Below are 24912 nucleotides of genomic sequence, written 5' to 3'. Positions count from 1 at the left end.
AGTTAAAAATAGGATTTATTTTCCTCCACATTGCTGCTTCGGCTGTACTTGACTGTGTCACACAGTGGTGTTGCTTTGCCCACAGCCAACTGAAATGTTTTACTTAAGTAAAAAGTAGCAATACCACAATGTAGAAATACTCTCTTAGGGTTTGGTCACACCGAACTGGAATTTTATCTTTGCGGGCCGATTCTGCCAATGCTTTTCAATGGGAATGGAGCGGTTTGTTGCCATTAACGGATTTCTGCAACCCAAAAAAACGCTCTGTTTCCATTGAAAAGCATTGGAAAAATCCGCCCTCATAGGCAGAATTAAAGTTCGGTGTGACCGCACCGTCACAAGTGAAAGTCCCTTATTCAAAATTTTACTTGAGTGAAAGTACAAAACTATTGACACATTATTATCACATTATACAAAAAATAAATAAACAAAGTAAAACCACTCAAACAGTTCACATTTGTCAAACGTTTTTTCCCCCCCGAAAATAGCAGATCTACAAGCACACAGTGAGCTTGTAGATTTATCCGCAGTATAACATGAGGCTTAACCACTTTAAACCACCCAGCATCCGTATTGTGGGCAAAGCTTTCGCTGAAAATAGCAGATCGACAAGCGCGACGTTGTGAGCCTGTCCATGGGCTATTTTCAGCGAAAGCTTTCACTCACAATAACAGAAAACTGAAAAGACACTAGTATGGAGCCCTGCGGGACTCCGCTCAACCATATGGGGGTTTTAGTGGTTAATGTTGTAGTTCCTATGAGCACGCAGCACCGTTGTACTGCAGGCTTTAAATTAGGCTTTAACTGTCGGCATGTGATGTGAGATGATGTAAAAAATGATCGGGTGAATCCAACACGAGAAAAAAAAAAGAACACTATTATTGTACAGCTTATCGTAATGTCAACATTAAGTTTTACTTTCCTTTGAATTTCCTTTTGGACCCTTTTTTTCTTTCTAGAAAAAATGTTGTTTTAATATTTGTAAAAAAAAGTTTTAAGTTAAATTTTACTTTGTATATATCATGTGATAATTTCGATTAAATATGAATTGAGGTGTACACATTGAATGTGTTTGGCTCGTTGTGAACGACACATTTACAGTAATAAATGGTGCATTTAGACCTTTTATCCAAAGCGCTTTACAATCTCCATTACTAAGCCTGTCACAAATATTACATACTGTAATTGCCTCTCCGCAATTATTAGAGATAACAATCTTTACCACGTTGAAAAATATTCAACGTTTATTCACGTTTCCCATGGACCACCTGAAACTATTCCATGGGCCACTAGTAGTCCATGAGAAAAAAGTGTTCTAAACATTATGAGTATTAAGTTCTTATAACTATAATTATAGAGTGTGATAAGCAGATTATAATGCATTGTAAGTATGTTTATAACACATTATATAGACATGGGATACCGAAAAACTAATCCTAGCCACCAAAACCCAACAGTGGTCCCCAGGTTGATTCTTAGCCAGGGTGGTGGTCAGTGTTGCCATGTCTGCTTATTATAAGCGCCTTTTGGCTTGTTCTGTAAAGTCGCTTGTAAATATTGGTAGTTGCGGGTTGCGTTTTTTTAGGCTTGTTTCTAAAGTATAGTTGCTTATTTGGGCTTGTTTCCAAATGTTTTAATTATCGTTTACACCAGTGGTTCTCAAATATTTTCATGTCATGGACCCCCATATTAATATGTATTTGTCCCTATAACCCTCCAGCTGAAAACGTTTTGTGCCAGAAAATGTTTTGGGCCAGGGGGAAGTTTTGTGCCAGGGTGAAGCTAGCTGAGAAAATGTTTTCCCAAAAACACAAAAAAGCTACTGTTCCTGTAGTCGTGTATAGTCTCAAACCTCTTCCATTGTGGAAGCTCATTCAGAAGAATGCATATTTTGCAGACTGCCTGTGGATACATGTCTCGTGAAGCAGCCTGGCTCAATCAGCTGACTGCCAGGAGAGTCTAATACAGTCGGCTACACAGGCTGAAAATCCAGCTCCATAATTACCACAAGCAGAGGGGATTATGTCCCACGAATGTACTATGAACTAATGAGAGCTTCCTGGACAGACACAAAATTCCACAAGGGTGAAAGCATGACGATATTACAAATGTATTATAATTACCGTAACTGAAACTAAAAGTAAAAAAAAAAAAAAAAAGGAAAACTACATGAAGTATTTAAAAAATAATGCAAAATGAACTAAATCTAAGTAGGACTGCATGTAAAATCAACTTGGTTTTAGTTTGTACCCCTCAATTTAGTGGCTTTGCTCACTATGGCACTTTTAATAAACTAGGCAATTTTAATATAGGATAAGAACATGTTTTGTAAATCAAATCTGATGTCTTGCATTCTTTCATTCCACCTTTTTCAGCTTCTATAAATCAAGTTGCTCCTCATAACACCTGAAAAACCCAAACTAACACTATAACTAAATCAGAAACTCCAGCAAAAGCAGTCATTTCCTTAAACTAAAACTACTTATGCACTATTAAAACTGAACTGAAATCAAACCAGCAAAAGTTTAATATAGCGTCACAATCATTTAAACCACTTTATCCATGTATATGTTGGCTATAAAAGAATACAACATATACATGAACATGTAGCGTGTCACTTTGTGCCGCACTGCAAGCTTGTACAACTGCTATCTTTGAAAATTCTTCAACTCCTACAATTCCATGTGCTTGTCAGGGTGGGGGGTCTCCAGTTCAAATATGTTTTTTGTTTTTGGGAGGGGGGGCGGGTGGGGGGGGGTCGCAGCAGTGAGACGCTGACGAGACCAAGGCCTACAGGCCGAAACACGTTGGTCTGTGTCCTGTGACTGCTGCTGCGGCATATAATGAAAAACGTTCAACTTGTGAGTGAGGTTCTTCTTTTGATGTTCTACTACAGCATTGGTTCCCAAACATTTTAGCTCGAGACACAGAGGAGAAATTTGATGTCTCCCCCGGGACCCAAACTAGTGAAAATAGCCAATCTACAAGCTCACGACTATCTTGTATTAAGGCTATTTTCACTTTGTTAATTTTTTATTTTTTTATTTATGGGATTTGGAAAAGGATACATCTACACACAAACAACTTTGACAGCATGTTTGTTTCAACCATAAAATAAGAAAATAATATATTATAAATCACGTGGACCTCAGCAACATAAAACCGTTACAAGTTCAAGTAAAATTGTGAATACATGCCTTTTACTTGTAACCAGTGTTGATTTTGACAGCAAATATTCAGTTTTAGTCATAGTCTTTTGAATAAAAATCCATTTAGTTTTAGACATATTTTTGTCATCTGAAATGTTTTTAGTTTTAGTCTAGTTTTAGTCAACTAAATCTACAGTTGATTTAGTCGACTAAAATGCATGTTTGGCAGGCCATGATGGCGTAATGCCTGATTTACACTTAGCTGCGTGCCGAAAATAGCAGATCTACAAACTCGCAATGCATTGCGCTGCGACGCGACGCGTTGTGAGTTTGTAGATTGGCTATTTTCGAAGCTCGACACCTGCACGCAGTCAAGCATAAAATGACTTGTCTTAAATTGTCAATATATTTAGTTATAGTTTTTGTTATCGTACCTTATTTCGGTTTTATTTCGTTTTCGCCACTGAATAAAGGTAGTCGACGAACATTTTTCGTCATAGTTTTAGTCGACAAAATCAGCACTGCTTGTAATAGGGCGTTTGTACATTGTGGTACTGCTACTTTTTTCTTTTCTTTTTTAAAGTTTTATGTTTGGGCTTTCATGCCTTTATTGACATGACAGTAGGCTGACAGGAAATGGGGAGAGAGAGCTGAGGAGTGACATGCAGCAAAGGCCGTCGCCTGCGGTCCAGGCGGTATACTGCAACGTTTTACTCAAGTTACAAACGTGAGTACTTCTTCCACCACTGAATATTCATTGATGGTGTGTTTACACATGTGAGTGAAGCCAAGTTGAATAAAAGGGCCTCTTCAGTGTCACCGCAACAATGTCATTCTGTTTAGAAGGCCTCTGATGCCAACAGGGCTTTCCCACGCTAGGGGAGGGGGGTGGGGGGCAGGAGGGGCACATAGGGGGCACAGCGTGGCATTTAGGTAGGTGTTTACAGGAGACGCCCTCCACTTTCCAATTCCCTGAAAGCCAAAGTGAAAATGAAAGACGGAGCCTTTATCCTTCTGACATCTGGTTCTTTTTTCTTTTTTCTTTCTTTATTCAAAGAGTTGTACAGAGTTGCACAAAGTTTCTGTCAGTGACACTCTTTGTTTAGTTTTTGTGTTTTCTCCACAAACAAAGACAGGACAAACGCATCCCCTCCCATTTGGCTGGGCGGAATGACCCAAAGGCAATCAGTTTGACCTTTAGTAGACCCTCAGACCCTTAGGATCGGTCCATCCAACACACACAATCATTTTTAAAGTCAATCGTTCAACCAACTCACATTATGATGCATGCTTGATCAATTGCATTTTTTTAAACGCATGCAATTTGGAATACTTCATTTATTTTTTTTATAGCAAGTACTCCAGTGCTTTTAACTTAGGCACAAACGTGACTGAGCAACTTTTAGTTGTGTAAATTCTGACAAGGAGTATCTATGCTTTGACTCAAGTAGTGGAGTAGTGGAGTACTCTGTCCACTGTGTGGGTGTCCCGAGTCCCTGTCCTTCTGAGTGTGCACGTCTATGTGCATGTGTTTGTGTGTGCGTGTTTGTTTGTGTGTGTTACCTTGGGAGGTTTGTTGGTCAATGGACTGTCTGTGTGTGAGCCACGGGCTCCTATAGGAACGTTGAAGGGAACAAAGCTGACCTCGTTGATTCCATTTCGGACGTTTCCACCATGCATGCAGCACTTGGATGACCCAGCAAATCTTCCCAGGACGGTGACGTGGGGGTAATGCACATATGCACACTATACTCAGAGTTAACAAAAGTCACATTAGCATCTCATAATGTTTTATAAATCGTCTCTAGTCGGCTGGAAACCTCATTATGTCCAAAACGGTTACTTTTCAGGATTCAAATTCAAAAGCATCAAAGCTTGAGGATCTGCTACTTTTGATGCTTTTGTGTGACGCTGTAGTGTGATCAAGTAGGGCGTTAATTTATGAAAAGAAACACAAAAAGGTCAAATATGGAGCAACGAAATAATAGTTGTAACCTGTTAGTTAGTTAAAGGTAGGGTAAGTGATTTTCTTTGGTTAAAATAAGTGTTAAATAGCTCTATATTCTGATAGTACTCATTGCTATAGAGTGTTTGTTCAGTAAAAGGAGTCTCCTTGTCTCTCCAGATCTTTATAAAACAGAAAATGCATTTTCGTTTCAGTTTCATTTCAGATTTTATCCAATCAGGATAGAGAACTCAATCATGATATAGATTAAACAAATTAAATTGGAAGTGATGACACTAAGAAAAGAGCAGGCAAAATTGGAACTGGAACACTATAAAAATGAAGCATAAAAATGGGTGCTTTCTCCTGATTGGCTGAGATTTTGACACCTACCGAAAAATGTATTTTCTGTTTATTAAAGAGCTGGAAAGACGGGGAGACTCCTGTTACTGAACAAACACTCTATAGCAATGATTACTATCAGAATATAGTGCTTTAACCTTTTAACAAAATACTTTTTGTTTTAACCAAAAAATATCACTTACCCTACCTTTAAAGTTTATTTCGGTCAATAAAACCATACACACATATGGCGGCCCGAACCTCTAGTTTCATACAATAAAAGACAAAACAATTAAAAACAAAAACAAAGCAGAACAAAACTGCTTGACCGAAAAGGCGTAGGCTGGAGCTAATAGCTTATAGTGCCTACCCTTCTTGCATTGAATAATCTATTAAAACAGAAAATCAATTATTTATACTCAATCATTGGAAAAGAAAATATTCCTATGCTATATAAATCTAAATATATATATATATAATATTTCTAAGCTATTTAAAACAGAAAATTAATTGCATAAATCATTGATAATATTCTATACTTTAAATAATTGCTTTATCAACAATTCCACATCACTATATTTCCTATAGCAACGTTTTTAATTATCCTATCATATCATATTGATATATTTCATTACCATTTAAATTTCATCCATTTTCTTAAATTTGCCAATAGAACTACATATTTTTCAATCATTTTCACAGTTATTCCATATTTGTATTGCTTTTGCAGAAACATATTGTTTTTTATATTTGTTCTGGCCTTAGTCACCTTAAGCATATTTGCCTCCCCTCAACCAATACACCTGTTATACCGCTTCCAACAATGCACCAACAATCCTCCATAGGCTAACTGTCACATCCGTGTCCAAACAGGATCAAGCACCCAACCTGGGGGTGACGGGGCCTTCGAGGCTTGGAGAGGTCTGCCGTGTCACCTTTGGACAGAGGCGGTAAGGTGTAGTGTTCATGTGGGCCAGCTTCATTAGCCTGGAAACCCAGACCAATCTGCCATAGCAAAAACAATGTATTCCCTCGGCAGATTTGGTCTGGCACCCGTTCAGTTGTGATTGGATTTCACTCCCTCCGAAGTAGTGAGGGACCAATCTGGGAACCCATCGTCAAATAAAAAGGAAAAACACCGCCCTCTGCTGTTTTTCACTTTTGCATTTGACACATGCTCACTGGAGACCGGGGTTTGGACATGCCCCTCAGCCCTCCACTTCCGGTGGTGTGCCTGTGTTTTCATTCCCACTAACAGTACTTCTCCACGGAACGCTAACACCATTTCTCCCAAAGAACATGGATCGTTTTGGTTATAAGCCCACTTGTTTCTATGATGAAATGTTACTAACTTTCTGTGGTTTTGTCGGCTCCGAGGACGCTTATTGTTAAATGAGTTGTGGGTTTGTTTCCAGTGGGAAGCGAGCCGCACACATGTAAATCCCACCCACTACATTTGAATGGGTGAAGCGCGGCCTGCTTCCTGATCTGAAGGCACGCCCACTTGTAGCCAATGTGCATAGGTTCTCAACACCATAGACATATAAAGGTAGACGCCTCCTTTGACTCTGAAGCGTTCGTATCTCGGGCGCGCTTCCTTGTTCCGCAGGGCTAGCCCATATAAGGCTTGGGCTAGCCTTCCACTTCCTTCCGCTTCAGCAGGGCAAACTGGAAACTTCCGTGTGCGTCGCAGAAGGGGGCGTTCGGTAGGCCAATCAGAGGCAGGTGGGGCGGGTCTTTTCTTAAGAGGCAGCCGTGCAGCAACTAGTCAGTTAGACGCGCTGTGATTGGCCAGTAGTTAACGCGATGTGATTGGTCAGTAGTCAAACAGCCCTGCGGAAGAGCCTTGTATTGAGATACCAGTCGCTACAATGAACTGCAGAGGCCAATGAGGTATCTAGGTTTCTATATCTATGCTCAACACGGCTCCCGGCAGATTCAAGCGCAGCTATGAATCTGTTCTTGAGAGATTAGTGAGGGACCAATCAGGGCCCAGTATGCAAACATGGGGCGGGTTTATCACCTGAGGCATTTGTTTAATTAACTGCTTGCCACAGTTAAATGTGTCGCTATCATGGGAGGTTGCAATGCATGCTTTATTGCAATGGTTCTCAAAAAGTAGGGTCCGGCGGGGACCCCCAGGAGTCCTTGAGGGGAGTTTCAGGGGGTCCCCAAAAAAAATCTCTTTAACCCGTTAAGACCTGGAACGCATCTGTGTCACTTTAGATTTCTTTGGCTATTCAAAAATAGCAGATATACATCTGCTATTTTTGAAAAATGTTAGGATTTAGAAAATATTTTTAAGAATCGCCTCAGGTCTTAATGGGTTAATCACTTTAACCCTATATACACCGGCTATTAGTGAGCTTGTACATCGGCTATTTAAAAAAAAAAGAAAAGAAATGTTGATAAAACTTGACACATTTTTAATATAAAAAAGGTTCTTGTATGGGGGGGGGGGTCCCTGGCACCGAGCATTTTCAGATGGGGGGTCCTCGGCCAAAAATCCATATTAGTTAGTTTGGGGGTGACCCTTGAGAAACACTCGTTACAGTGTTTTGGGGTTAAATTTAGCTCATTACAGAATGTGTGTGTGTGGTGGGTGTAATGCTGCATCAGAGGATAACTGTTGTACACATATGGTTGTCCTGTATACCATGTGATCATGATTCCATGTGACATGGGGGGGGCGGTGGGGGGGTCAGAGAGAAATGGGGCAAGAGAGAAGAATGTGAGGAGGGATGGGGAGAGTGTGTGTGTGCGTGTGCGTGTGTGTTTAGAGAGAGAATAATACAATCGGGGAGGGAGAGCCGCTCGGCAGACTGAGATTTAAGCAAGCAGGACATGGACAACTATGAAGGTAGGGAGGAAACACTTGTATCACTTTATTAGACATGAGTATCATTTGTTCTGTTTTTGCTTTTAAAGCTCAAATGCCCGTGATTTAAACTCAGGCAGTGAATGTTTGATATTGACAACATGAACAGTTATTGATGGCAAACATCTTTTTTTTAATATTCTGCAGTCCGGTATTCCTGACCTTACTTAACCTCTATCCACTGCTCTGCACCCAGCAACTATTAACCACTTAAACCCCACATTATGGTTGACCGGAGTCCCTCAGGGCTCTAGACTAGTGTCTTTTCAGTTTTGTGTGAGCTTGTCGATCTGAAAGCCTTCCCCACACAATGCAGATGCTGGGGGTTTAAGTGGTTTAAGAGGCATCGAACCCAGTATGGTTGAAAGTAACTTGAGTACATTTACTCAAGTACTGTACTACTTAAGATGCTTAAAAGATTAGAATGTATACATTGATTTAAGTTACTTTAAGGCATGGGACGTGCCGGGAAGTTGCCAGGATTTGATATATGTCTGTGATATATGTCTGTTTGATATATGTTGACAACCAGAGAGGGAGAGTTGGTCAAAGGTTCCTTGTGTGTTAAACGATACCATCATCAAGTGAGAAAGTCTCATCGTATTGGACCTAAAGGTGATATGAATCAGCTTTCTTACCCGACTCAGACATAAAATTCTAGAACTTGTAAACACAATTGTGTACGCAAGATTCATTTAAGGCTTATAAACCGTCTAAAACTGAGGATAAGCAGAACATAACTATCCTCTGCAGTGTCTTGTCATTGAGAAGACACACGACAGTCTCTCAGAGACACGCAAAACCTCATTTAAACTTGCACCAGTTGCATGCTGGTGTTGCATGCAGTAAATAGCAGATCTACAAGCTCACCACGTGTCACACGTGGTGAGCTTGTAGATCTGCTATTTACAGAGCACGACACCGGCACGCAACTAAGCAGTGGTGTAAAGTAACTATGTACATTTACTCAAGTACTGTACTGGAGTATTTCCACTCCACTACATCTCAGAGGCAAATATTGTGCTTTTACTCCACTACAATTATTTGAAAACTTTAGTTACTAGTTCCTTTCCAGATATAAATTATTACATTTATAAAACATACAGTACATTATTCACTTTAGCCCTATTTTATACCTAAGCTATTTGAAAATAGCCGATCTAGCTATTTTCAAATATTTTTGTACTTTTACTTTTGGTACTTCATTTTGATACCAATACTTTTTGTACTTTGTACTCAAGTAACTTTTACCTGTAACAGGGTACTTCTACATTGCGGCATTGATACTTTTACTTAAGTAGAACATGTGAGTACTCTTTCCACCACTGCAGCTATAAGTATAAATGAGGCTTTAAGGAAAGCACGTTTTCCCTCCCCATCGGCGGGCCTCATGGTTTCATGTGTGATTGGGTTGCTTGCTTCCCCACTGTGTCTGTGCGACTGTGTGACTGTGTTTGTCACTGCCTGAATGCCATCGCCGAGGCAGTGGTGTCAGTGGCTACCAAGGGAACAGGACGAGAACTAAAGAAACAAAGAGGGCTCTTTAACAGAGAGCCCTTTTTACTCTCTCTCTCTCTCTCTCTCTCTACCTTCAATAACTTCTTCATGTCGCCCAGATGGGCTGTTGTGTAAATGTTACTTTTCAGTGTTCACGGTGATTCACTGGGTGTTTCAAAACGTTACCTTCAGTGTGGTGGTGATTCACTGTGTATGTAGATCGTCTGGCGGTAATATTTCATAATCACTTTGTTTGTTTGTTTGTTTAAGATATTTTTGTGTCTTTTCTGCCTTTTATTGATAGTACACACAGTAGCAGGACATGCAGCAATGGTTGTCGGGTTCGGGAAATCGAACCTGCAGCCCGCTGTCAGGCTGCATTAGAGCCTGTAAGGCCTATGTGGTATGCCCCTTAACCGCTACACCAGTGGCACCCCACATGATTACTTGTTGAATGCCAATAATCAGACCCTGTCTGTGCATTAACCCGTTAAGACCTGAGGCCGAGTCTTTACTTATGTCTTCGAAAGCCTAACAGTTTTCTGAAAAACATGTTTCTATGTAAGTGGTGCTCAATCGTTTTCATGTCAAGGACCCCCAAAATGATATGTATTTGGCCGCGGACCCCCATCTCAAAATGTGTTGTTCCAGGGACCCCCAGAAGCAAAGATTTGAGTTAAAAATGTTCGCTTTAAAAATATATATATGCAAAGATTTGCACACATTTTCACGATTTTTTTTAAAATAGCAGATCTACAAGTTCATAGCGCGGCACTCGGTGCCGCGCTATGAACTTGTATATCTGCTATTTTTTAATGGCCAAAGTGTAAAATAATGCTTTTTAGCTCAAATCAAAAAATTACACAGATGCGTTCCAGGTCTTAATTGGTTAAAAGCATGTTATTCATAACCACTAAAATTCTATTTTCTATTGATGTTAATCACTATGAGGTCCATGGCCCGCCCCCTGGGCCTACAGTATGCATCAGGCCTTACTGTCCTGACCTGCCATGTGCTATCATCAACACCTAGTTGTTCTAGAGCAAGGGGCGATGGGCAACCATGTGTTTCAAGATCCACCGGTCGATCCCGAGGGGCTTTCTTTTGGTCGATATCGTGAAAAACCCAGACAAAAACAACCATTCATATCAATGCAGTGTCCAATCGCACTCAGGTCCTCTTGGTTTGAATGTGAAACCCGAATCCCATTGAATCATCATGTCAGGCGAGCGGCAGAGAGTGAATTAACACAGAAATGACACCGGCAGCATATCGAGGCTCCAGGTGTGTTAACAGTGGTGGGAAAGGTACTCAATTGCTTTACTTAAGTAAAAGTACCAATACTGCAATGTAGAAATACTCGGTTACAAGTAAAAGTCCAGAATTAAAAATGTTACTTGAGTAAAAGTGCAAAAGTATTGGAATCAAAATGTACTTAATGTACCAAAAGTAAAAGTACTAAAATATTTGAAAATGGCAGATCTACAAGCTCACAACGTGTCGCATCGTGAGCTTGTAGATCGGCTATTTTCGGAAAATGTTTTGTGCCAGGGACCCAGAGAAGAGAAGATTTGCGTTAAAAAAAATCTAAATTACTCTAAATTACGTATTTCTAAAATGTTCAGAAATAGCAGATGTATATGCCAGATAAGAGTCTACTAGACACCATACTAGACTGGGATCCTTACACCAAAGGAAGCATCTAATATATGTATAAGGCTATAGAGCATAGCAGTGGCGGCCATTTTCTGGTTCCACTCCAAAAAAGCCAATGCATTTTTCCCATAGAGATTTCCAAAAATATTTATATAAATTATTTTAAGCCTAGAATCAAGCCATCCAGGATCCTGGTGAATCATGACCATAAACATTTTATTCTGTGAGAAAAGAAATGTAATATTTAATTATATGATATACAATATTTAATAAATACCCTTAGTTTTTTTTCCATTTTCTCACAGAATCAAATGTTTTATGATGATTCACCAGGACTCTGATTGATTCTAGGCTTAAAATAATTGATATAAATATTTTTGGAAATCTCTATGGGAAGAATACATTGGCTTTATTGGAGTGGGAACCAGAAAATGGTAGTTTGCTATGCCCTATACAGGAGATTAGACCGCCTCTCATGGACAGAACAAAATCAGCCTGGGAACACGACCTGAGTATTGAGCTGGAGGAGGAAATATGGGAGCGCTCAGCGCTCTCTGAGACGCATTACCACATCCTTGTGTCTCAGATACTGTCTGGTGATCCAATTTAAAATATTGCATCGTTTGCATTTCTCGAGAGAAAAAACTGTCCAAAATGTATCCTAATATTGATTCTACCTTAGAATTCTACCTTTTCATCCATCTGTCATCATATAACAATTGAGCCCAACCCAATAACTGCTATATTTGGAGTTCCCAACGATGATGTACCAATTACCTCTCCTCAGGCCAACTTCATAGCATTCTCTTGACTTATAGCCCCTGAGGCTTATTCTCCGCAATTGGAAATCCGATAAACCTCCAATGTACACGAGTTGGGTCAAGGATGTGCTATCTTAAGCTCAGGTACAACAGATACAAGTCAAAAGTGTATAAAGGCCTGGTCCCCTTTTATTGAATTCACCCTTTCTCTATCTTTTTCTACAACTACTGGAAGGGATACTATATTTTAACTGAATAAGTGTTTTTCCTATCATGACGTATGTCTCTTTTTGTTTTCATTTTTATTTTCCTGTTTACTGTGGTTTCATCATGTTTACAGAGGTACTGTACTTGGATGTGTGTTAGCCTATATTTGTCAAATCAATTGTGCTATTGTCTGGTCTGGATACATTAAACCCCCTTAATCTTACCAAGGTTAATTTTACCATTTTATTTTCATGTCTATTTTATTTCCAATTCCAACATACCACCCTCCCCCCCACACACACACACACAATAAGTATTGTTTTATTATTGTTGGTTTTTATGTTTTCTGTGAGGGAACCGGGGGAGGGTGGGGTATGTGTGGGGTTGTATGTCTTTATACTTGAAAATCCTATGAAATATTGCAGATGTACAAGCTCGCAGCGCAGTGATGCGCTGTGAGCTTGGATATCTGCTATTTTTGAATAGCCAACGCTAAAATCTAAAATGACAAGTTGTTGTTTTGTGCTTTTAATTTTTGGTTTCAATTTAGTAAAGTTTCATTTAAGATTCATGAGTATTCATGATTCATGGCTAGTTTCAGTTTGACATTTGTCATGGCACAGATGCTTGTCATGACATGCCAACATTTGGCAACTGCACATGAACGTTAACACAGTTCCTTTGCTCACCCTGGCAGTTTGAAAGCACAGCCCAGTAAGAAAGCAAGACTGCAGCAGCCAGCCAGCAGCAGCAGCACCATGAACCTGACCGAGGGCCTCGTCTCCACAGTCCGCTATGATGGCTTCAGCTACGACGGCTTCAGCAACATTGGCGACAACAACAGGAACAACGTCAGTGCGATGACGAACGGGAGCCGCGGCGACGTCGACAAAGCTTTCCAGATCCACTTCTCCCCCGCCATGGACATGGCCATCAACAGCTTCACCATCATCATCCTCTTCATCACCATGGTGTCCCTGGGCTGCACCATGGAGATATCCAAGATCAGGGCCCACATCGTCCGGCCCAAAGGGGTGGCCATCGCGGTGGTGGCCCAGTTCGGCATCATGCCGCTGACGGCGTTCTGCCTGGCGAAGGTCTTCCAGCTGAGGCCCATGGAGGCGGTGACGGTGCTGATCTGTGGCTGCTGTCCGGGGGGGAACCTGTCCAACATCTTCGCCCTGGCCCTGAGGGGGGACATGAACCTGAGGTCAGTTTGGTGTAAAATGCGATTTAGGTACATTTACTCTGAAGTGCTGTACTTAAATTACATTACATTACATTACAGTCATTTTATCCAAAGCGACTTACAATAAGTGCATTCTACATACAGGTAGGCAAGGAAACTACTGATGAATTGAATCTTGACCTTCAGGTCAAAATTTCTTTCAAGCCAGAAACAGGATCGTGTCAAAGGTCATGTCTCGCCTACAGTATAGACACAGGATATAAATGTCTCAATAGAAGAGCAGGGAAACTAAATACAACCACCCCCAATTGTGTAAGTTATATTGTATTAACATACTCTACCATACAGATTGGACAAAATGACATTTTATTCATAAAAGAAAGTTACACAGTGCCGCTTTAAGTTCCAATTTCAAGGCACATCAACTTTAATTGAGCATTTCGATGTATTGATACTACATCTCAGAGGCAACGTTTTTACTCCACAACATTTATGTCCCTCAGATTTCTTTACAACTCTAACCCTGTTGACACTGTCGTATAGTGCACTGGTTCTCAAACGTTGGGTCTGGGGACCACCAGGGGTCCATATGGGTCTGTAAGCGTTAAATGAACACTGAGGATTTTACAGTGTAGAATGGGGGTCCCAGAGACAAAACATTATATCAAATGGGGGTCTGTGGCCTAATGCATATCAAACTGGGGGGTCCTTGAAATGAAAAGGGTTGAGAATCAATGGTACTGTATGGTGCCCCATGGTTCAGACTATAATCATTGTGCAACCATTGTAAGATAAGATTAAACCATTGTCGATTCCTGTGAGGAAATTCAGGTGTCGTAGCAGAGACGGCCGTATCAATACATATAAGTGTAAATGTCCAACTCTAATCTAGCAGCAATTGATTTATGAATAGATATATGTACACAGAATCACTAGTGAATTTGAGACTGATATATGTACGGTACAATCTATCTACAAGCTCACAACGCGTTACGGATGCGAAGTCCGTGAAGCGTTGTGAGCTTGTAGATCGGCAAACTTTAACCCTTATAAGACCTGGAACGCATCTGTGTCATTTTTAGATTTGAGCTAAAAAAAAGCATTATTTTACACTTTGGCTATTTTCAAAAATAGCAGATATACAAGCTCATAGCGCGGCACCGAGGGCCGCGCTATGAGCTTGTAGATCTGCTATTTTTGAAAAATCTTGAAAATTTGTGCAAATCTTTGAATATATATATATTTTTAAAGCGAACATTTTTAACTCAAATCTTTGCTTCTGGGACCCCCTGGAACAAAATATTTTGAGATGCGGGGGGGTCCGCGGCCAAATACATATAGTTTTGGGGGTCCTTGACATGAAAAAGATTGAGCACTACTGATATAGAAACATACGTTTTTCAGAATACTGTTGGGATTTAGGAGACATGTAGAATCGGCTTCAGGTATTAATGAACATTAATTGATCCACTGACGTGTCATTTAAGATGAATTGTAATGACATTTCATAGTTGTAGGTATAAAAAAAAAAAAAGTAAAAGTCTGTTAGGTAGCGGATATGTCTGTCTGATTGATTGATTGATTTACTTTATTTAGTAAGACATGGAAGTACAAATTCACAATACAAGGTCTACTAAACTGGAAGACTCATTAAGCACTGAGCTTGTTTAAGATGAGATCCCCATGCACACAAATCATGATGACACAAATCATGATGACATATAAGAGACAGACAGATATACACACTACTATACAGAATGTCATACAATCAGCTTACAGGTTACTGGTATGAAAAGTGAATAAATATGTACAAGATGTACAAGAGAAGAAAAAGAAAAGGGGGGGGGGGGTAGGGGGGTAGGTTAGGACTTGGGGTAGGTTAAGACTTGGACAGGGGCCATTTTCGAATTGCAGCCTCCTGAAGGTGTATCTTTAGGGCAGTTTTGAAAGTGAGTGGGGTTTTACACTCCTTTACTCCTTTTGGTATGGCATTCCACATTTTTGATGAATAGCATGAGAACGAGTTCATTCCCTTTGTTGAGCCAAATCTGGGTTGAACATGATTCGTGGAGCTGCCTCTGGTGTTATGATCATGGACTTCATTAACATTTTGGAAGTATTTTGACAAATACAGGGGGATCCCAATGTTGTGGTGTATCTTGAAGACCAGGCCCATAGCAAGTTGCTGTACTCTGTCCTCAACCCTAAGCCATCCAATCCTAGCAAAATGACCAGGGGTTAGAGCAGGGGTCTGCTGCTGATTTGCTAGAAATAAAATAAATTAAGAAAAAAATCCCTCCACATAACAATGCTCCAAGCATGCGATAGATGCCCTTCTGAAGCCAGGACTCAAAGTTTCTATTGTTGTAAGATAGGAACACGTCGATTTCCCCTCAAGGAAGTCTTGAAGAGCATCTCGCCAAAACATCCTGTGTATTTTGAGCCCAGTTTGTACTGAGTGAACCATGAAAGGATGGATATTTGAGTAGAAACCTCATAATATTATGTCCAAAACTGTTACTTTTCAGGATTCGAATTCGACGCTGGAGTATGATCAAGTAGGGCGTTCATTTACAAATAACACACAAAAAGTTAGAATTTTGTAGATAAGAGGTTTCTGGGGAATAGTTCAGATTTAGGCAAATACTTGTTGGGGAATTCTTTAGCACTGCTCACAGATATAGACACAGATGCTCACAAGTATGCTCACACGTCTGTCTGCGACGCGTTGTGAGCTTGTAGATCTGCTATTTTCAAAAGATGTGTGTACATTTTGAAACCTGAAATGGGACTTTCTGCATAATGAGTACTTTTGATACTTTAAATTAGGGATGCACGTGCACCGAATATTCGGCCACCGAAACATATCGGCCGAAAATGGTTAAAAATTGCATTTTCGGCTTTCGGCCGAAAGGGTTTTGTGGCCGAAAAAATATCACCGAAACAACACAATCCGATCGGTAAAACACTGTTGTAGGGAGAACGTCTCTCTCGGTAACACACCGCCGTATGGAGGAGTATAGAGCTGCTGCTGCTTCTCTCAGAGCGCAGCTAGAGCCTGACATTCCTCCCCCCTCCCTCACACACACGTTCGATCGCACCGTCTCAACTCAAGACTCAAGTAGGAAGAAAGGAATGATACATACTAACTTTGTAACCAAGCTTTGCTGTTGTTAACCAAACTAGAATCCACACATGTCAGAAGGTGTAACGACAGTAGGAAAGCCAGCGCTAGTTAAGTGCCTGCCCAGCGCAAAAATAATTAACACCAGCTGTAGCCTGTAGAGACGCTTCCCTCTTTGATTGTGTGTGTGTGTGTGTGTGTGTGTGTGTGTGTGAGAGACTTTTCTGAAATTAAACTTAAAGTATTTTGGCTGTGTGCAATAATGCAACTGCAGACATTATATTGCCTTTTGTTAGGCCAGTGGTTCTCAAACTTTTTCATGTCAAGGAAGGACCCCCAAAATGATATGAATTTGGCCGCGGACCCTCATCTCAAATATTTTGTTCCAGGGACCCCCAGAGGCAAATATCTCAAATATTTTGTTCCAGGGACCCCCAGAGGCAAATATTTGAGTTTAAAAAAAAAAATATATATATATATAGCCTACCAAGGTTTGCACAAATGTTCACGATTTTTCAAAAATAGCAGATCTACAACACGCTATGAGCTTGTATATCTGCTATTTTTGAATAGCCAAAGTATAAAAGGTTAAAATTATTGTGACGCTATATTAACACATTTTGCTGGGGACCCCCTGGAACCCCCCTAAGTACCCCTGGGGATCCCCGGACCCCACTTTGAGAACCAATGTGTTAGGCTATTCAAAATTTGTTTTAATTTCTTGAATTAATATGTATTTAATTTGCAATAATTCAACTGTATGGCATGCTAATGTTTTGAGACATATTGTATTTTATTACTACACAATAGTAAATACATAATTCTACACAATTACTAAATATATATTTTAAATAACGGATCTCAATATGGACCCATTATAGTGATGACAAGTTTTGACATAATCATGTAGCTCAGAAGCACAGCCATGACAGCAATGGTCCAAAAAATGTTTTAAAAAAAAATGTATATATTCATTTTTTTTTATTAATCATTTTCGGCCTTTCGGTATTCGGTTTTCGGCCATCTGTTTTCTATTTTCGGCATTCGGTTTCGGCCAAGAATTTCCCATTCGGTGCATCCCTACTTTAAATACAATTTGCTGCCAATACATTTGCAGTTTTACTTGTGAATACAAAACTTTTTTTTTTACGTGTGACAGAGTATTTCTATATTGTGGTATTGGTACTTTTAAGACCTGGAACGTGTCACTTTAGATTTCTTTGGCTTTTAAAAAATAGCAGATATACAAGCTCATAGCGCGGCACCGAGTGCCACGCTATGAGCTTGTAGATCTGCTATTTTGCTATATCTGCTATATCTGCTACTTTTTTTTTTAGATTTTTTTTCAAAAAACTGTTAGGATTTAGAAAACATTTTTAAGAATCACCTCAGGTCTTAATGGCTTAAGTTAAAAATGTGAGCCCTGCTCCGCCACTGTCTGTCTCTCCCTCTCATATATAGCATCGTGATGACAACATGCTCCACAGTGCTGGCCCTGGGCCTGATGCCTCTGCTGCTGTTTGTCTACTGCCAGAGCTTCGGTCAGCTGGAGCACGCCGTGCCCTACAAAGGCATCACCATCGCTCTCATCATGACCCTGGTGCCGTGTGCTGTCGGCATCGCCATCAACCACCACAAGCCCAAATATTCAGCCATTATTATCAAAGTGAGTCTACTATCTCGATCTTAGCCCGCTTAAAACCCTATACCAGAGTCCCCCAGGTGTCTATACTCGGCCCCCTTATTTTAAAACTAAGCTTCAGACCTCCCAAAACAAACCGATTCGACTACTTCTCGGCCTAAAAGCCCACGACCCACCTAATTCCAAAACACTTTGCTAGTCTGGATGGCTCAGGGTAGAAGACAGGGTTATGTAATTAAAAATGGGGTTGTTTTTTAAGATAGTCAAAGGTAGCCTGGTAACCTCTCCCCCTGGATTCCCAAGGTGGGGGGTTTACCAGGCTAAGTCAAAGGAGCATTGCCCTCAATGCCCTCATACCGTGACTAAATACTTCTCCAAAGTGAGCGACACCCACAGCCACAACACTAGAGGGAGCGACAACGATCTGGTACCACCCATCTATAGAACAAAACATGGGAAAATTCTCATTCCCTGACACCATCCCTTAAAAAATGTGGATCACTGGCTTCTTTCAAAACAGGCCTGAAAAAAATCAGGAGACCACAAGGGGAGGTAAAGTCATTTGTCCCATAGAAAGGAGGTGACATTCACTGCTAACATTCTTCCCCTTTATATAAACTTTAATATAAACTTTATTTATATAGCACTTTTCAAAAACAGGTTTACAAAGTGCTTAACAATACAAATACAATACATACACAGGAAATATAGGCAATTCAATGATGGAAAATTTAAAAAACAAAGGAACCATACAAAAATAATAAGACCAAAAATAAGATTGAAAGCAGAGAACTAGCTGACTATAACTTCTAGCTAAAGGCCATTCTAAACTAATGATTTTTTTCTCCCCTTTGTACATATCGTGTTTTATATGTGTTGATGATATGTATTTTTGTGTTATTTTTATGCTATGTTGATTAATTGAATACATAGGACCACAATAGAAACAAGTCCCCAGGACTTTTTTTGTGTTATCCTTTTAGCCTAAATGTCTGACTGTACCTCGTGCTGTTTACATGTCTGACTAATAAAGTATTTAATCAATCAATCAACTACCCCTTCTACATCAAATCTGTTCATCAGAAACAGCCGATCTGCATCTGATCTCACAACACGTCAGCTCGTCAGAGCTCGGAGATCTGCAACTTTTTTTTTGTTTTCTCCCCAGAATAGACACTAGGATTAATTTAACTGTTTGTTGCCCCGAGGTTATGGTGTTCCAACTTAACCAATGCTGTTTAGACCAGGGGTCTTCAACGTTTTCATGGCCAAGGACCCCCTTAGCTGAGAGAGAGATGAAGCAGGGACCCCCCTCTATATTGTATGAAATTGTGTTTCAGATTATACTTTTTTTCGTTTACTTGGTCTGCTCTTTTTCCCCTCTACACCTATACCCCTTTACCAAAAATAGCCGATCTACAAGATCGGCTGTAGATCGGCTGCTATTTTTTGGCTAAAGTTCTCCTCAGGAAAAGGGATGCTAAGGTTCAAGTGGTTAAGGTAAAAAAGAAAAATCATATCACACAAAGATTTGGCCGACCCCCTGTAGTAACTCTGAGGACCCCCTAGGGGTCCCGGACCCCCTTGTTGAAGACCACAGATACTTTGACCCATGTGATGTGCGTCTATACTCAAAAGTGCTCTTCTCGACAGGTGGGCCTCAGCATCTTGCTCATCTCCGCCGTGGCAATCGGCGTCATGTCTGGCATCACCGTCGGGGGGGCTGTGTGGGTGGTGCTCTCACCCCAGCTCATGGCGGTGGGCGCATTAATGCCGCTGATTGGTTATATGCTTGGATATGTCATGTCCACCCTGTTCAAACTCAACCATCGGTAAGCAGCATTCAGCCGGTCACACACACCTACACACAACATTCTGGACCAGTGGAATGTACTCGGTCATGTCATAGCCAGTTGGTGCCGTTAGTAATAAGCACATTTACTTGAGTACTGTACTTAAGTACATTTTTGGAGGACATTTTCTGACTTTCACAATTTCAATTTTTTTTTCTGCTCCACTACTTTTCTAGGAAGGGACTCTTGGGGCCCAAACTTACAAAAATAAATTATGAATGAATCACTTAAGCCCTATTTCAAATATAGTGGAAAATAGCCGATCTACATTACAACCTCTTGCTTGTAGATTTGCTATTTTTCACTTTGAACATTTCCGAAAACTTCTGGAATATTTTTTACATTATTCTTGAACATTTTCTAAATTACAACACGGCAATGCATTGATATTAATAGATAAAATGTACTTTGTCATTTGTACCTTTGAATTCTTGAGTACTTACTTCTATAGTATATTGTCTCTGTTCGGGGGGAAACCGCATATCTCATATGTCCAAAACTGTTACTTTTCATATGTTTATTTGTTTTGTAAAGCGACTTTGGGTACTATGAAAAGCTCTATATAAGTGTGATGTATTATTAGTATTATTTCAGGATTCAAATTCAAAAGTATCAAAAGTTGCAGATCTGCAAGCTCGAAACGCGGCGCGGAGCGACGCGTTTCGAGCTTGCAGATCTGCTGCTTTTGATACTTTTGTGTGACGCTGTAGAATGTGTGAGCATTGATTTACAAAAGAAAACACGAAAAGTTAGAATGTGGAGATAAGAGGTGGTCAAACCATGTTGACAAACTATACGACACTTTGTGTTTCAGGTGTAGAAGGACCATCTCCATGGAGACGGGCTGTCAGAACATCCAGCTGTGCGGCACCATCTTGAAGGTGGCCTTCCCCCCGCAGGTCATCGGACCCCTGTATCTGTTCCCCCTCATTTACATCATCTTCCAGGGAGGCGAGGCGCTGCTCTTCATCCTGCTGTTCAGATGTTATCAGACGTTCAGGCCGCCGACCGATTCCGAGGGTAAAAAAGCTCGCGGCTGACCGAGTTACGCCCGGAACCAGTGTTGATTTCGTCGACTAAAACTATGACGAAAAATGTTCGTCGACTAACCTTTTTTCACTGACGAAAACAAAATAAAAACTAAGCTGTGATGATTAAAACTAAGACTAAATATATTGATAATTTCGTCAACAAATAAAAACTAGACTAAAATGTTAGGGAGTGACTATTGGAGAAGACATCCAGTAGAACTAAGACATTAGTCATTTTATGTTTGGGTGCTCGGTTGTTGCGCTCTGAAAATAGCAGATCTACGACTTCACAACGCCTCGCGGCTATTTTCAGCATGCAACCAAGTGTAAAATAAGCCATTACGACGCCATCAAGGCCAAAATACATTTTAGTCGACTAAATCAACTGTAGATTTAGTCGACTAAAATCTCATGATATTTAGTCAACTAAAACTAGACAAAAACTAAAACATTTCAGATGACTAAAATATGACTAAAACTAAATGGAATTTTATTCAAAAGACTATGACTAAAACTAAATAAAAATTTGCTGTCAAAATCAACACTGGCCGGAACGAACTAGACCAGTGGCTCTCAAACTTTTTCATGTCAATGACCCCCAAATTGATATTGTATTTGGGCAGATGTACAAGCTTGTAGAGCTGCTATTTTTGAATAGCCAACATATAAAAGGATGATTGTGATGCTATGTTAACTACTTTTACTGGGGACCCCCCACCCCTTGTTTGCACAATGATATGATAGTGTACCCTGCTTGCTTATAGTGTATGTTTTCATTTTCTTTCACACAGAAAAGATATACTGTGCTGTTGACGGTAAAGAAGAGGAAGGGAAGGTACCATAGAGTCACCACTGGAAGAGAGTCAAACCGAACCAAGATGTCACCAGTGAAAGACCAGCAGCACCAGTGGAGAGGAGGACAAAAGCTTCGTTTTTATACTGTACTTTGTCATACAACAATGTTGCGGGCCTAAAATAGCCAGAGTGCAACGTTTTGTGAGCTTATAGATCTGCTATTTTCAGTCCGCAGCGCGGTCGTACGGCCGAGCATTTAAATTATATGCAAAAGGGAGAACAGAATCTCACACTGAGATAGTGAGATTGAACCAAATAAGAGCCATTTTCTGATTCTGTGTTTATATTCTTGTGTCTATCCCTGAGTCACTGTGCAGCTTGTGAAAGCTTCCAAGGGCTGCATTTGTCGAAGCAAACCGGGAGCTACTCTAGCAGTCTCTCTGTGGCTTTCTAAATACATTATTTATATCGAGCCACTATCCTATATTCATTATGGAGAAAATGATCATATTGCTACGTCTGAACGTGAATGATTCATTGAAGGTGCTGTTCATGATATTTTTTTGTTAAAACAAAACTTTTTTGTTGTTATAAAGTTAAAGCTCTATATTCTGATAGAAATCATTGATCATTTTGTTTTTTCTTCACTTCCAATTTCTCTTGTTTATCCTTCTCGTTCCTGATTGGATGAAGTTGGTATCGCAACCTGAAAATGTGCAAAGCTGGAGGAGTTATTGAACAAACACTACACTATAGCAATGATTATGATGGTATTATACAGCTATTTAAAGGTAAGGTAAGTGATATTTAAGTGTTAAATAGCACTATATTCTGATAGTAATCATTGCTATAGACTGTTTGTCCAATAATAGGGGCCTCTTGCTATCATATAGCTTAGTGCTTTAAAACAAAACAAAGAAATGTTTTGTTTTAACCCAAAAATATCACTTATACATAAAACAGCACCTTTAACACAAATGAATAATTGTTATCCAGCAAAAATGTCAAGGCCTTACAGTGAAATATTAGATCCTATTCATGATTACAAAGTACAGATAGTTTAAAGAAAAGGAATTGAAATGTCAATTTCATAACATCACCCCAAATGGCAGGTGTTCACTGATGCACACTTACCCAACTCTTCTCTTTGTGAATCAATGATAGTTTTTTTCTATTCAGTATTTGTACTGGTTTTTAATAAAAACAAATATACATCATCCATGTTGTCTCTCTCATGTTGTGCCATTGTAATCTCACATGTGATGATGCTAGTCATTGCCAGAGTATTACCATGCCATCTAGTAAAATGCACAAAATCCTCCAGAGGTCCTTGAGAGGGTTCCAGGGGGTCCCCAGCGAAATGTGTTAGTATAGCATAAAAATCTGTTTAAGCACTTCAACCCTATATATATTTGAAAATCATGGAAATAATGTGACATTTTTAAAATATTTTATATATTTAACATCACAAATCTGGGTCCCTATGTCTTAGTTTCCTGTGTGTGGATGATGATGAGCCTGTGGCTGCATGTGCATGGTTCATGGTTCACGCTAAGCGTTACTCGTCGGTTAACACAAGGTCAGCGTGTTGTATGAGAAAAACAGGTTAGCTCAGCAATAACAGCACTAGACTCTCCAATAAAATATAAAAGTTGAAAAACTAAATTTCACTATATAACTATACTGTAACACCCCTTAAACCCTGTTATATTTAATTCCGAATGCTATAGTGTGAATGAAAAGCGTCACCGTCAGGTACCATCATGGCAGTGCGTCATCATGGTGCTTACATGAGAGACGTTAGTGTACGTTAGTTCAATGAACAAAGTGTTACATCAACAAAATACTTCATAAAAACAATGTTGGTGTAAGACATTTGCCGGAAAAAGCTCTTGCAAGTGTTCTGGTGGAGAGAGGGAATGTGTGTGTGTGTGTGTGTGTGTGTGTGTGTGTGTGTGTGTGTGTGTGTGTGTGTGTGTGTGTGTGTGTGTGTGTGTGTGTGTGTGTGTGTGTGTGTGTGTGTGTGTGTGTGTGTGTGTGTGTGTGTGTGTGTGTGTGCCAGTGACACACATTAACACTGTTGGCCGCTGAGCATCTCCACTGGAGCAGTCTGGGATTCAGTGCTTTGCTCAAGGGCAAGTGGTGGCCATTCACTTCCCCACCCAGATCGAGTGTCCGACTACGATGCGAGTTAAACGGACATCTGTCCGTTCATGTGTGCGTGTCTATCTGTTTGTTTGTCTGTGTACAGCCTCTGCCCTCTTCACGTGTTGGTCTATAACTCTTGAATCATATAGGTCGTACAATCAATCATCATTTTTCACTACTACTCCTACAGATTTTGTCCAAAACTCACACAAGTTGGTACACTTTCTCATGTCATGTCATGATGATATCAAGATGTATCATTCAGATTTTTCATATTCCATTCCCATGATTGGCTTCCAAGGGGCCCGTTCCACAAATCATGAACACAGCATCCGATCTGCCTCAAGTTTTTAGCCCTCTAAATAGAGCACACCTCCAAACCCGCCTTCACTTCTGCCAATAGGACAGCCACAAACGTCTAAATAAACTCTATTTCTCCCTGCAGCTTCCTCGTGTTCTGATCAGTGGCGTAGGGATGATTTTTTAACTGGGGGGGCACTATTCTTTAATGATATTTTCATCTTATTTGTTTCATTAATTTGAGTTAGGTGTAAGTGTGCATAAGTAGTTTTAGTTGTTTTTGTATTGTTTTTTTATTTAGTTTTAGTTTTCTTTGTAACTTTTCCAAAGAATGATTTATAGAACCTAAGAAAGAAAGGTAGGATAATAGAATGTATATATTTAGGCTATTAACC

At 40.0% G+C, this 24912-nt stretch overlaps 1 protein-coding gene across 2 annotated transcripts; it reads left to right on the top strand.

Annotated features, from left to right (window-relative positions):
* The first annotated feature begins 3785 nt into the window (after nucleotides 1-3785).
* On the top strand, nucleotides 3786-22830 carry LOC311036432 (hepatic sodium/bile acid cotransporter-like). 2 transcript variants are annotated; one of them, XM_084045124.1, is made up of 8 exons: nucleotides 3786-3876; nucleotides 4769-4877; nucleotides 6310-6386; nucleotides 13133-13645; nucleotides 18210-18414; nucleotides 20044-20222; nucleotides 21058-21263; nucleotides 22066-22830. In XM_084045124.1, the coding sequence occupies exons 4-8, from the start codon at nucleotides 13194-13196 to the stop codon at nucleotides 22116-22118; spliced, it is 1095 nt and encodes a 364-aa protein (XP_083901250.1). In that variant the 5' UTR covers nucleotides 3786-3876; nucleotides 4769-4877; nucleotides 6310-6386; nucleotides 13133-13193; the 3' UTR covers nucleotides 22119-22830. The 2 variants fall into 2 exon arrangements, with proteins under 2 accessions (XP_083901250.1, XP_083901251.1); XM_084045125.1 differs by lacking the exon at nucleotides 3786-3876 and having other exon boundaries at nucleotides 4756-4877.
* Nucleotides 22831-24912: the final 2082 nt, after the last annotated feature.

Source organism: Gymnoscopelus microlampas, assembly GCF_963454915.1.
Source record: "Gymnoscopelus microlampas genome assembly, chromosome: 20".
NCBI lineage: Eukaryota > Metazoa > Chordata > Actinopteri > Myctophiformes > Myctophidae > Gymnoscopelus > Gymnoscopelus microlampas.
This window is presented reverse-complemented; position numbering and strand designations above follow the sequence as displayed.

Excerpts from the sequence above, each read along its gene's own strand:
- LOC311036432 (XM_084045124.1), top strand. The coding sequence starts at position 13,194 with ATGAACCTGACCGAGGGCCTCGTCTCCACAGTCCGCTATGATGGCTTC. Across the intron at positions 13,646-18,209 it reads AGGGGGGACATGAACCTGAG|CATCGTGATGACAACATGCT; the intron begins GTCAGTTTGGTG and ends TCTCATATATAG. Across the intron at positions 20,223-21,057 it reads CTGTTCAAACTCAACCATCG|GTGTAGAAGGACCATCTCCA; the intron begins GTAAGCAGCATT and ends TTTGTGTTTCAG.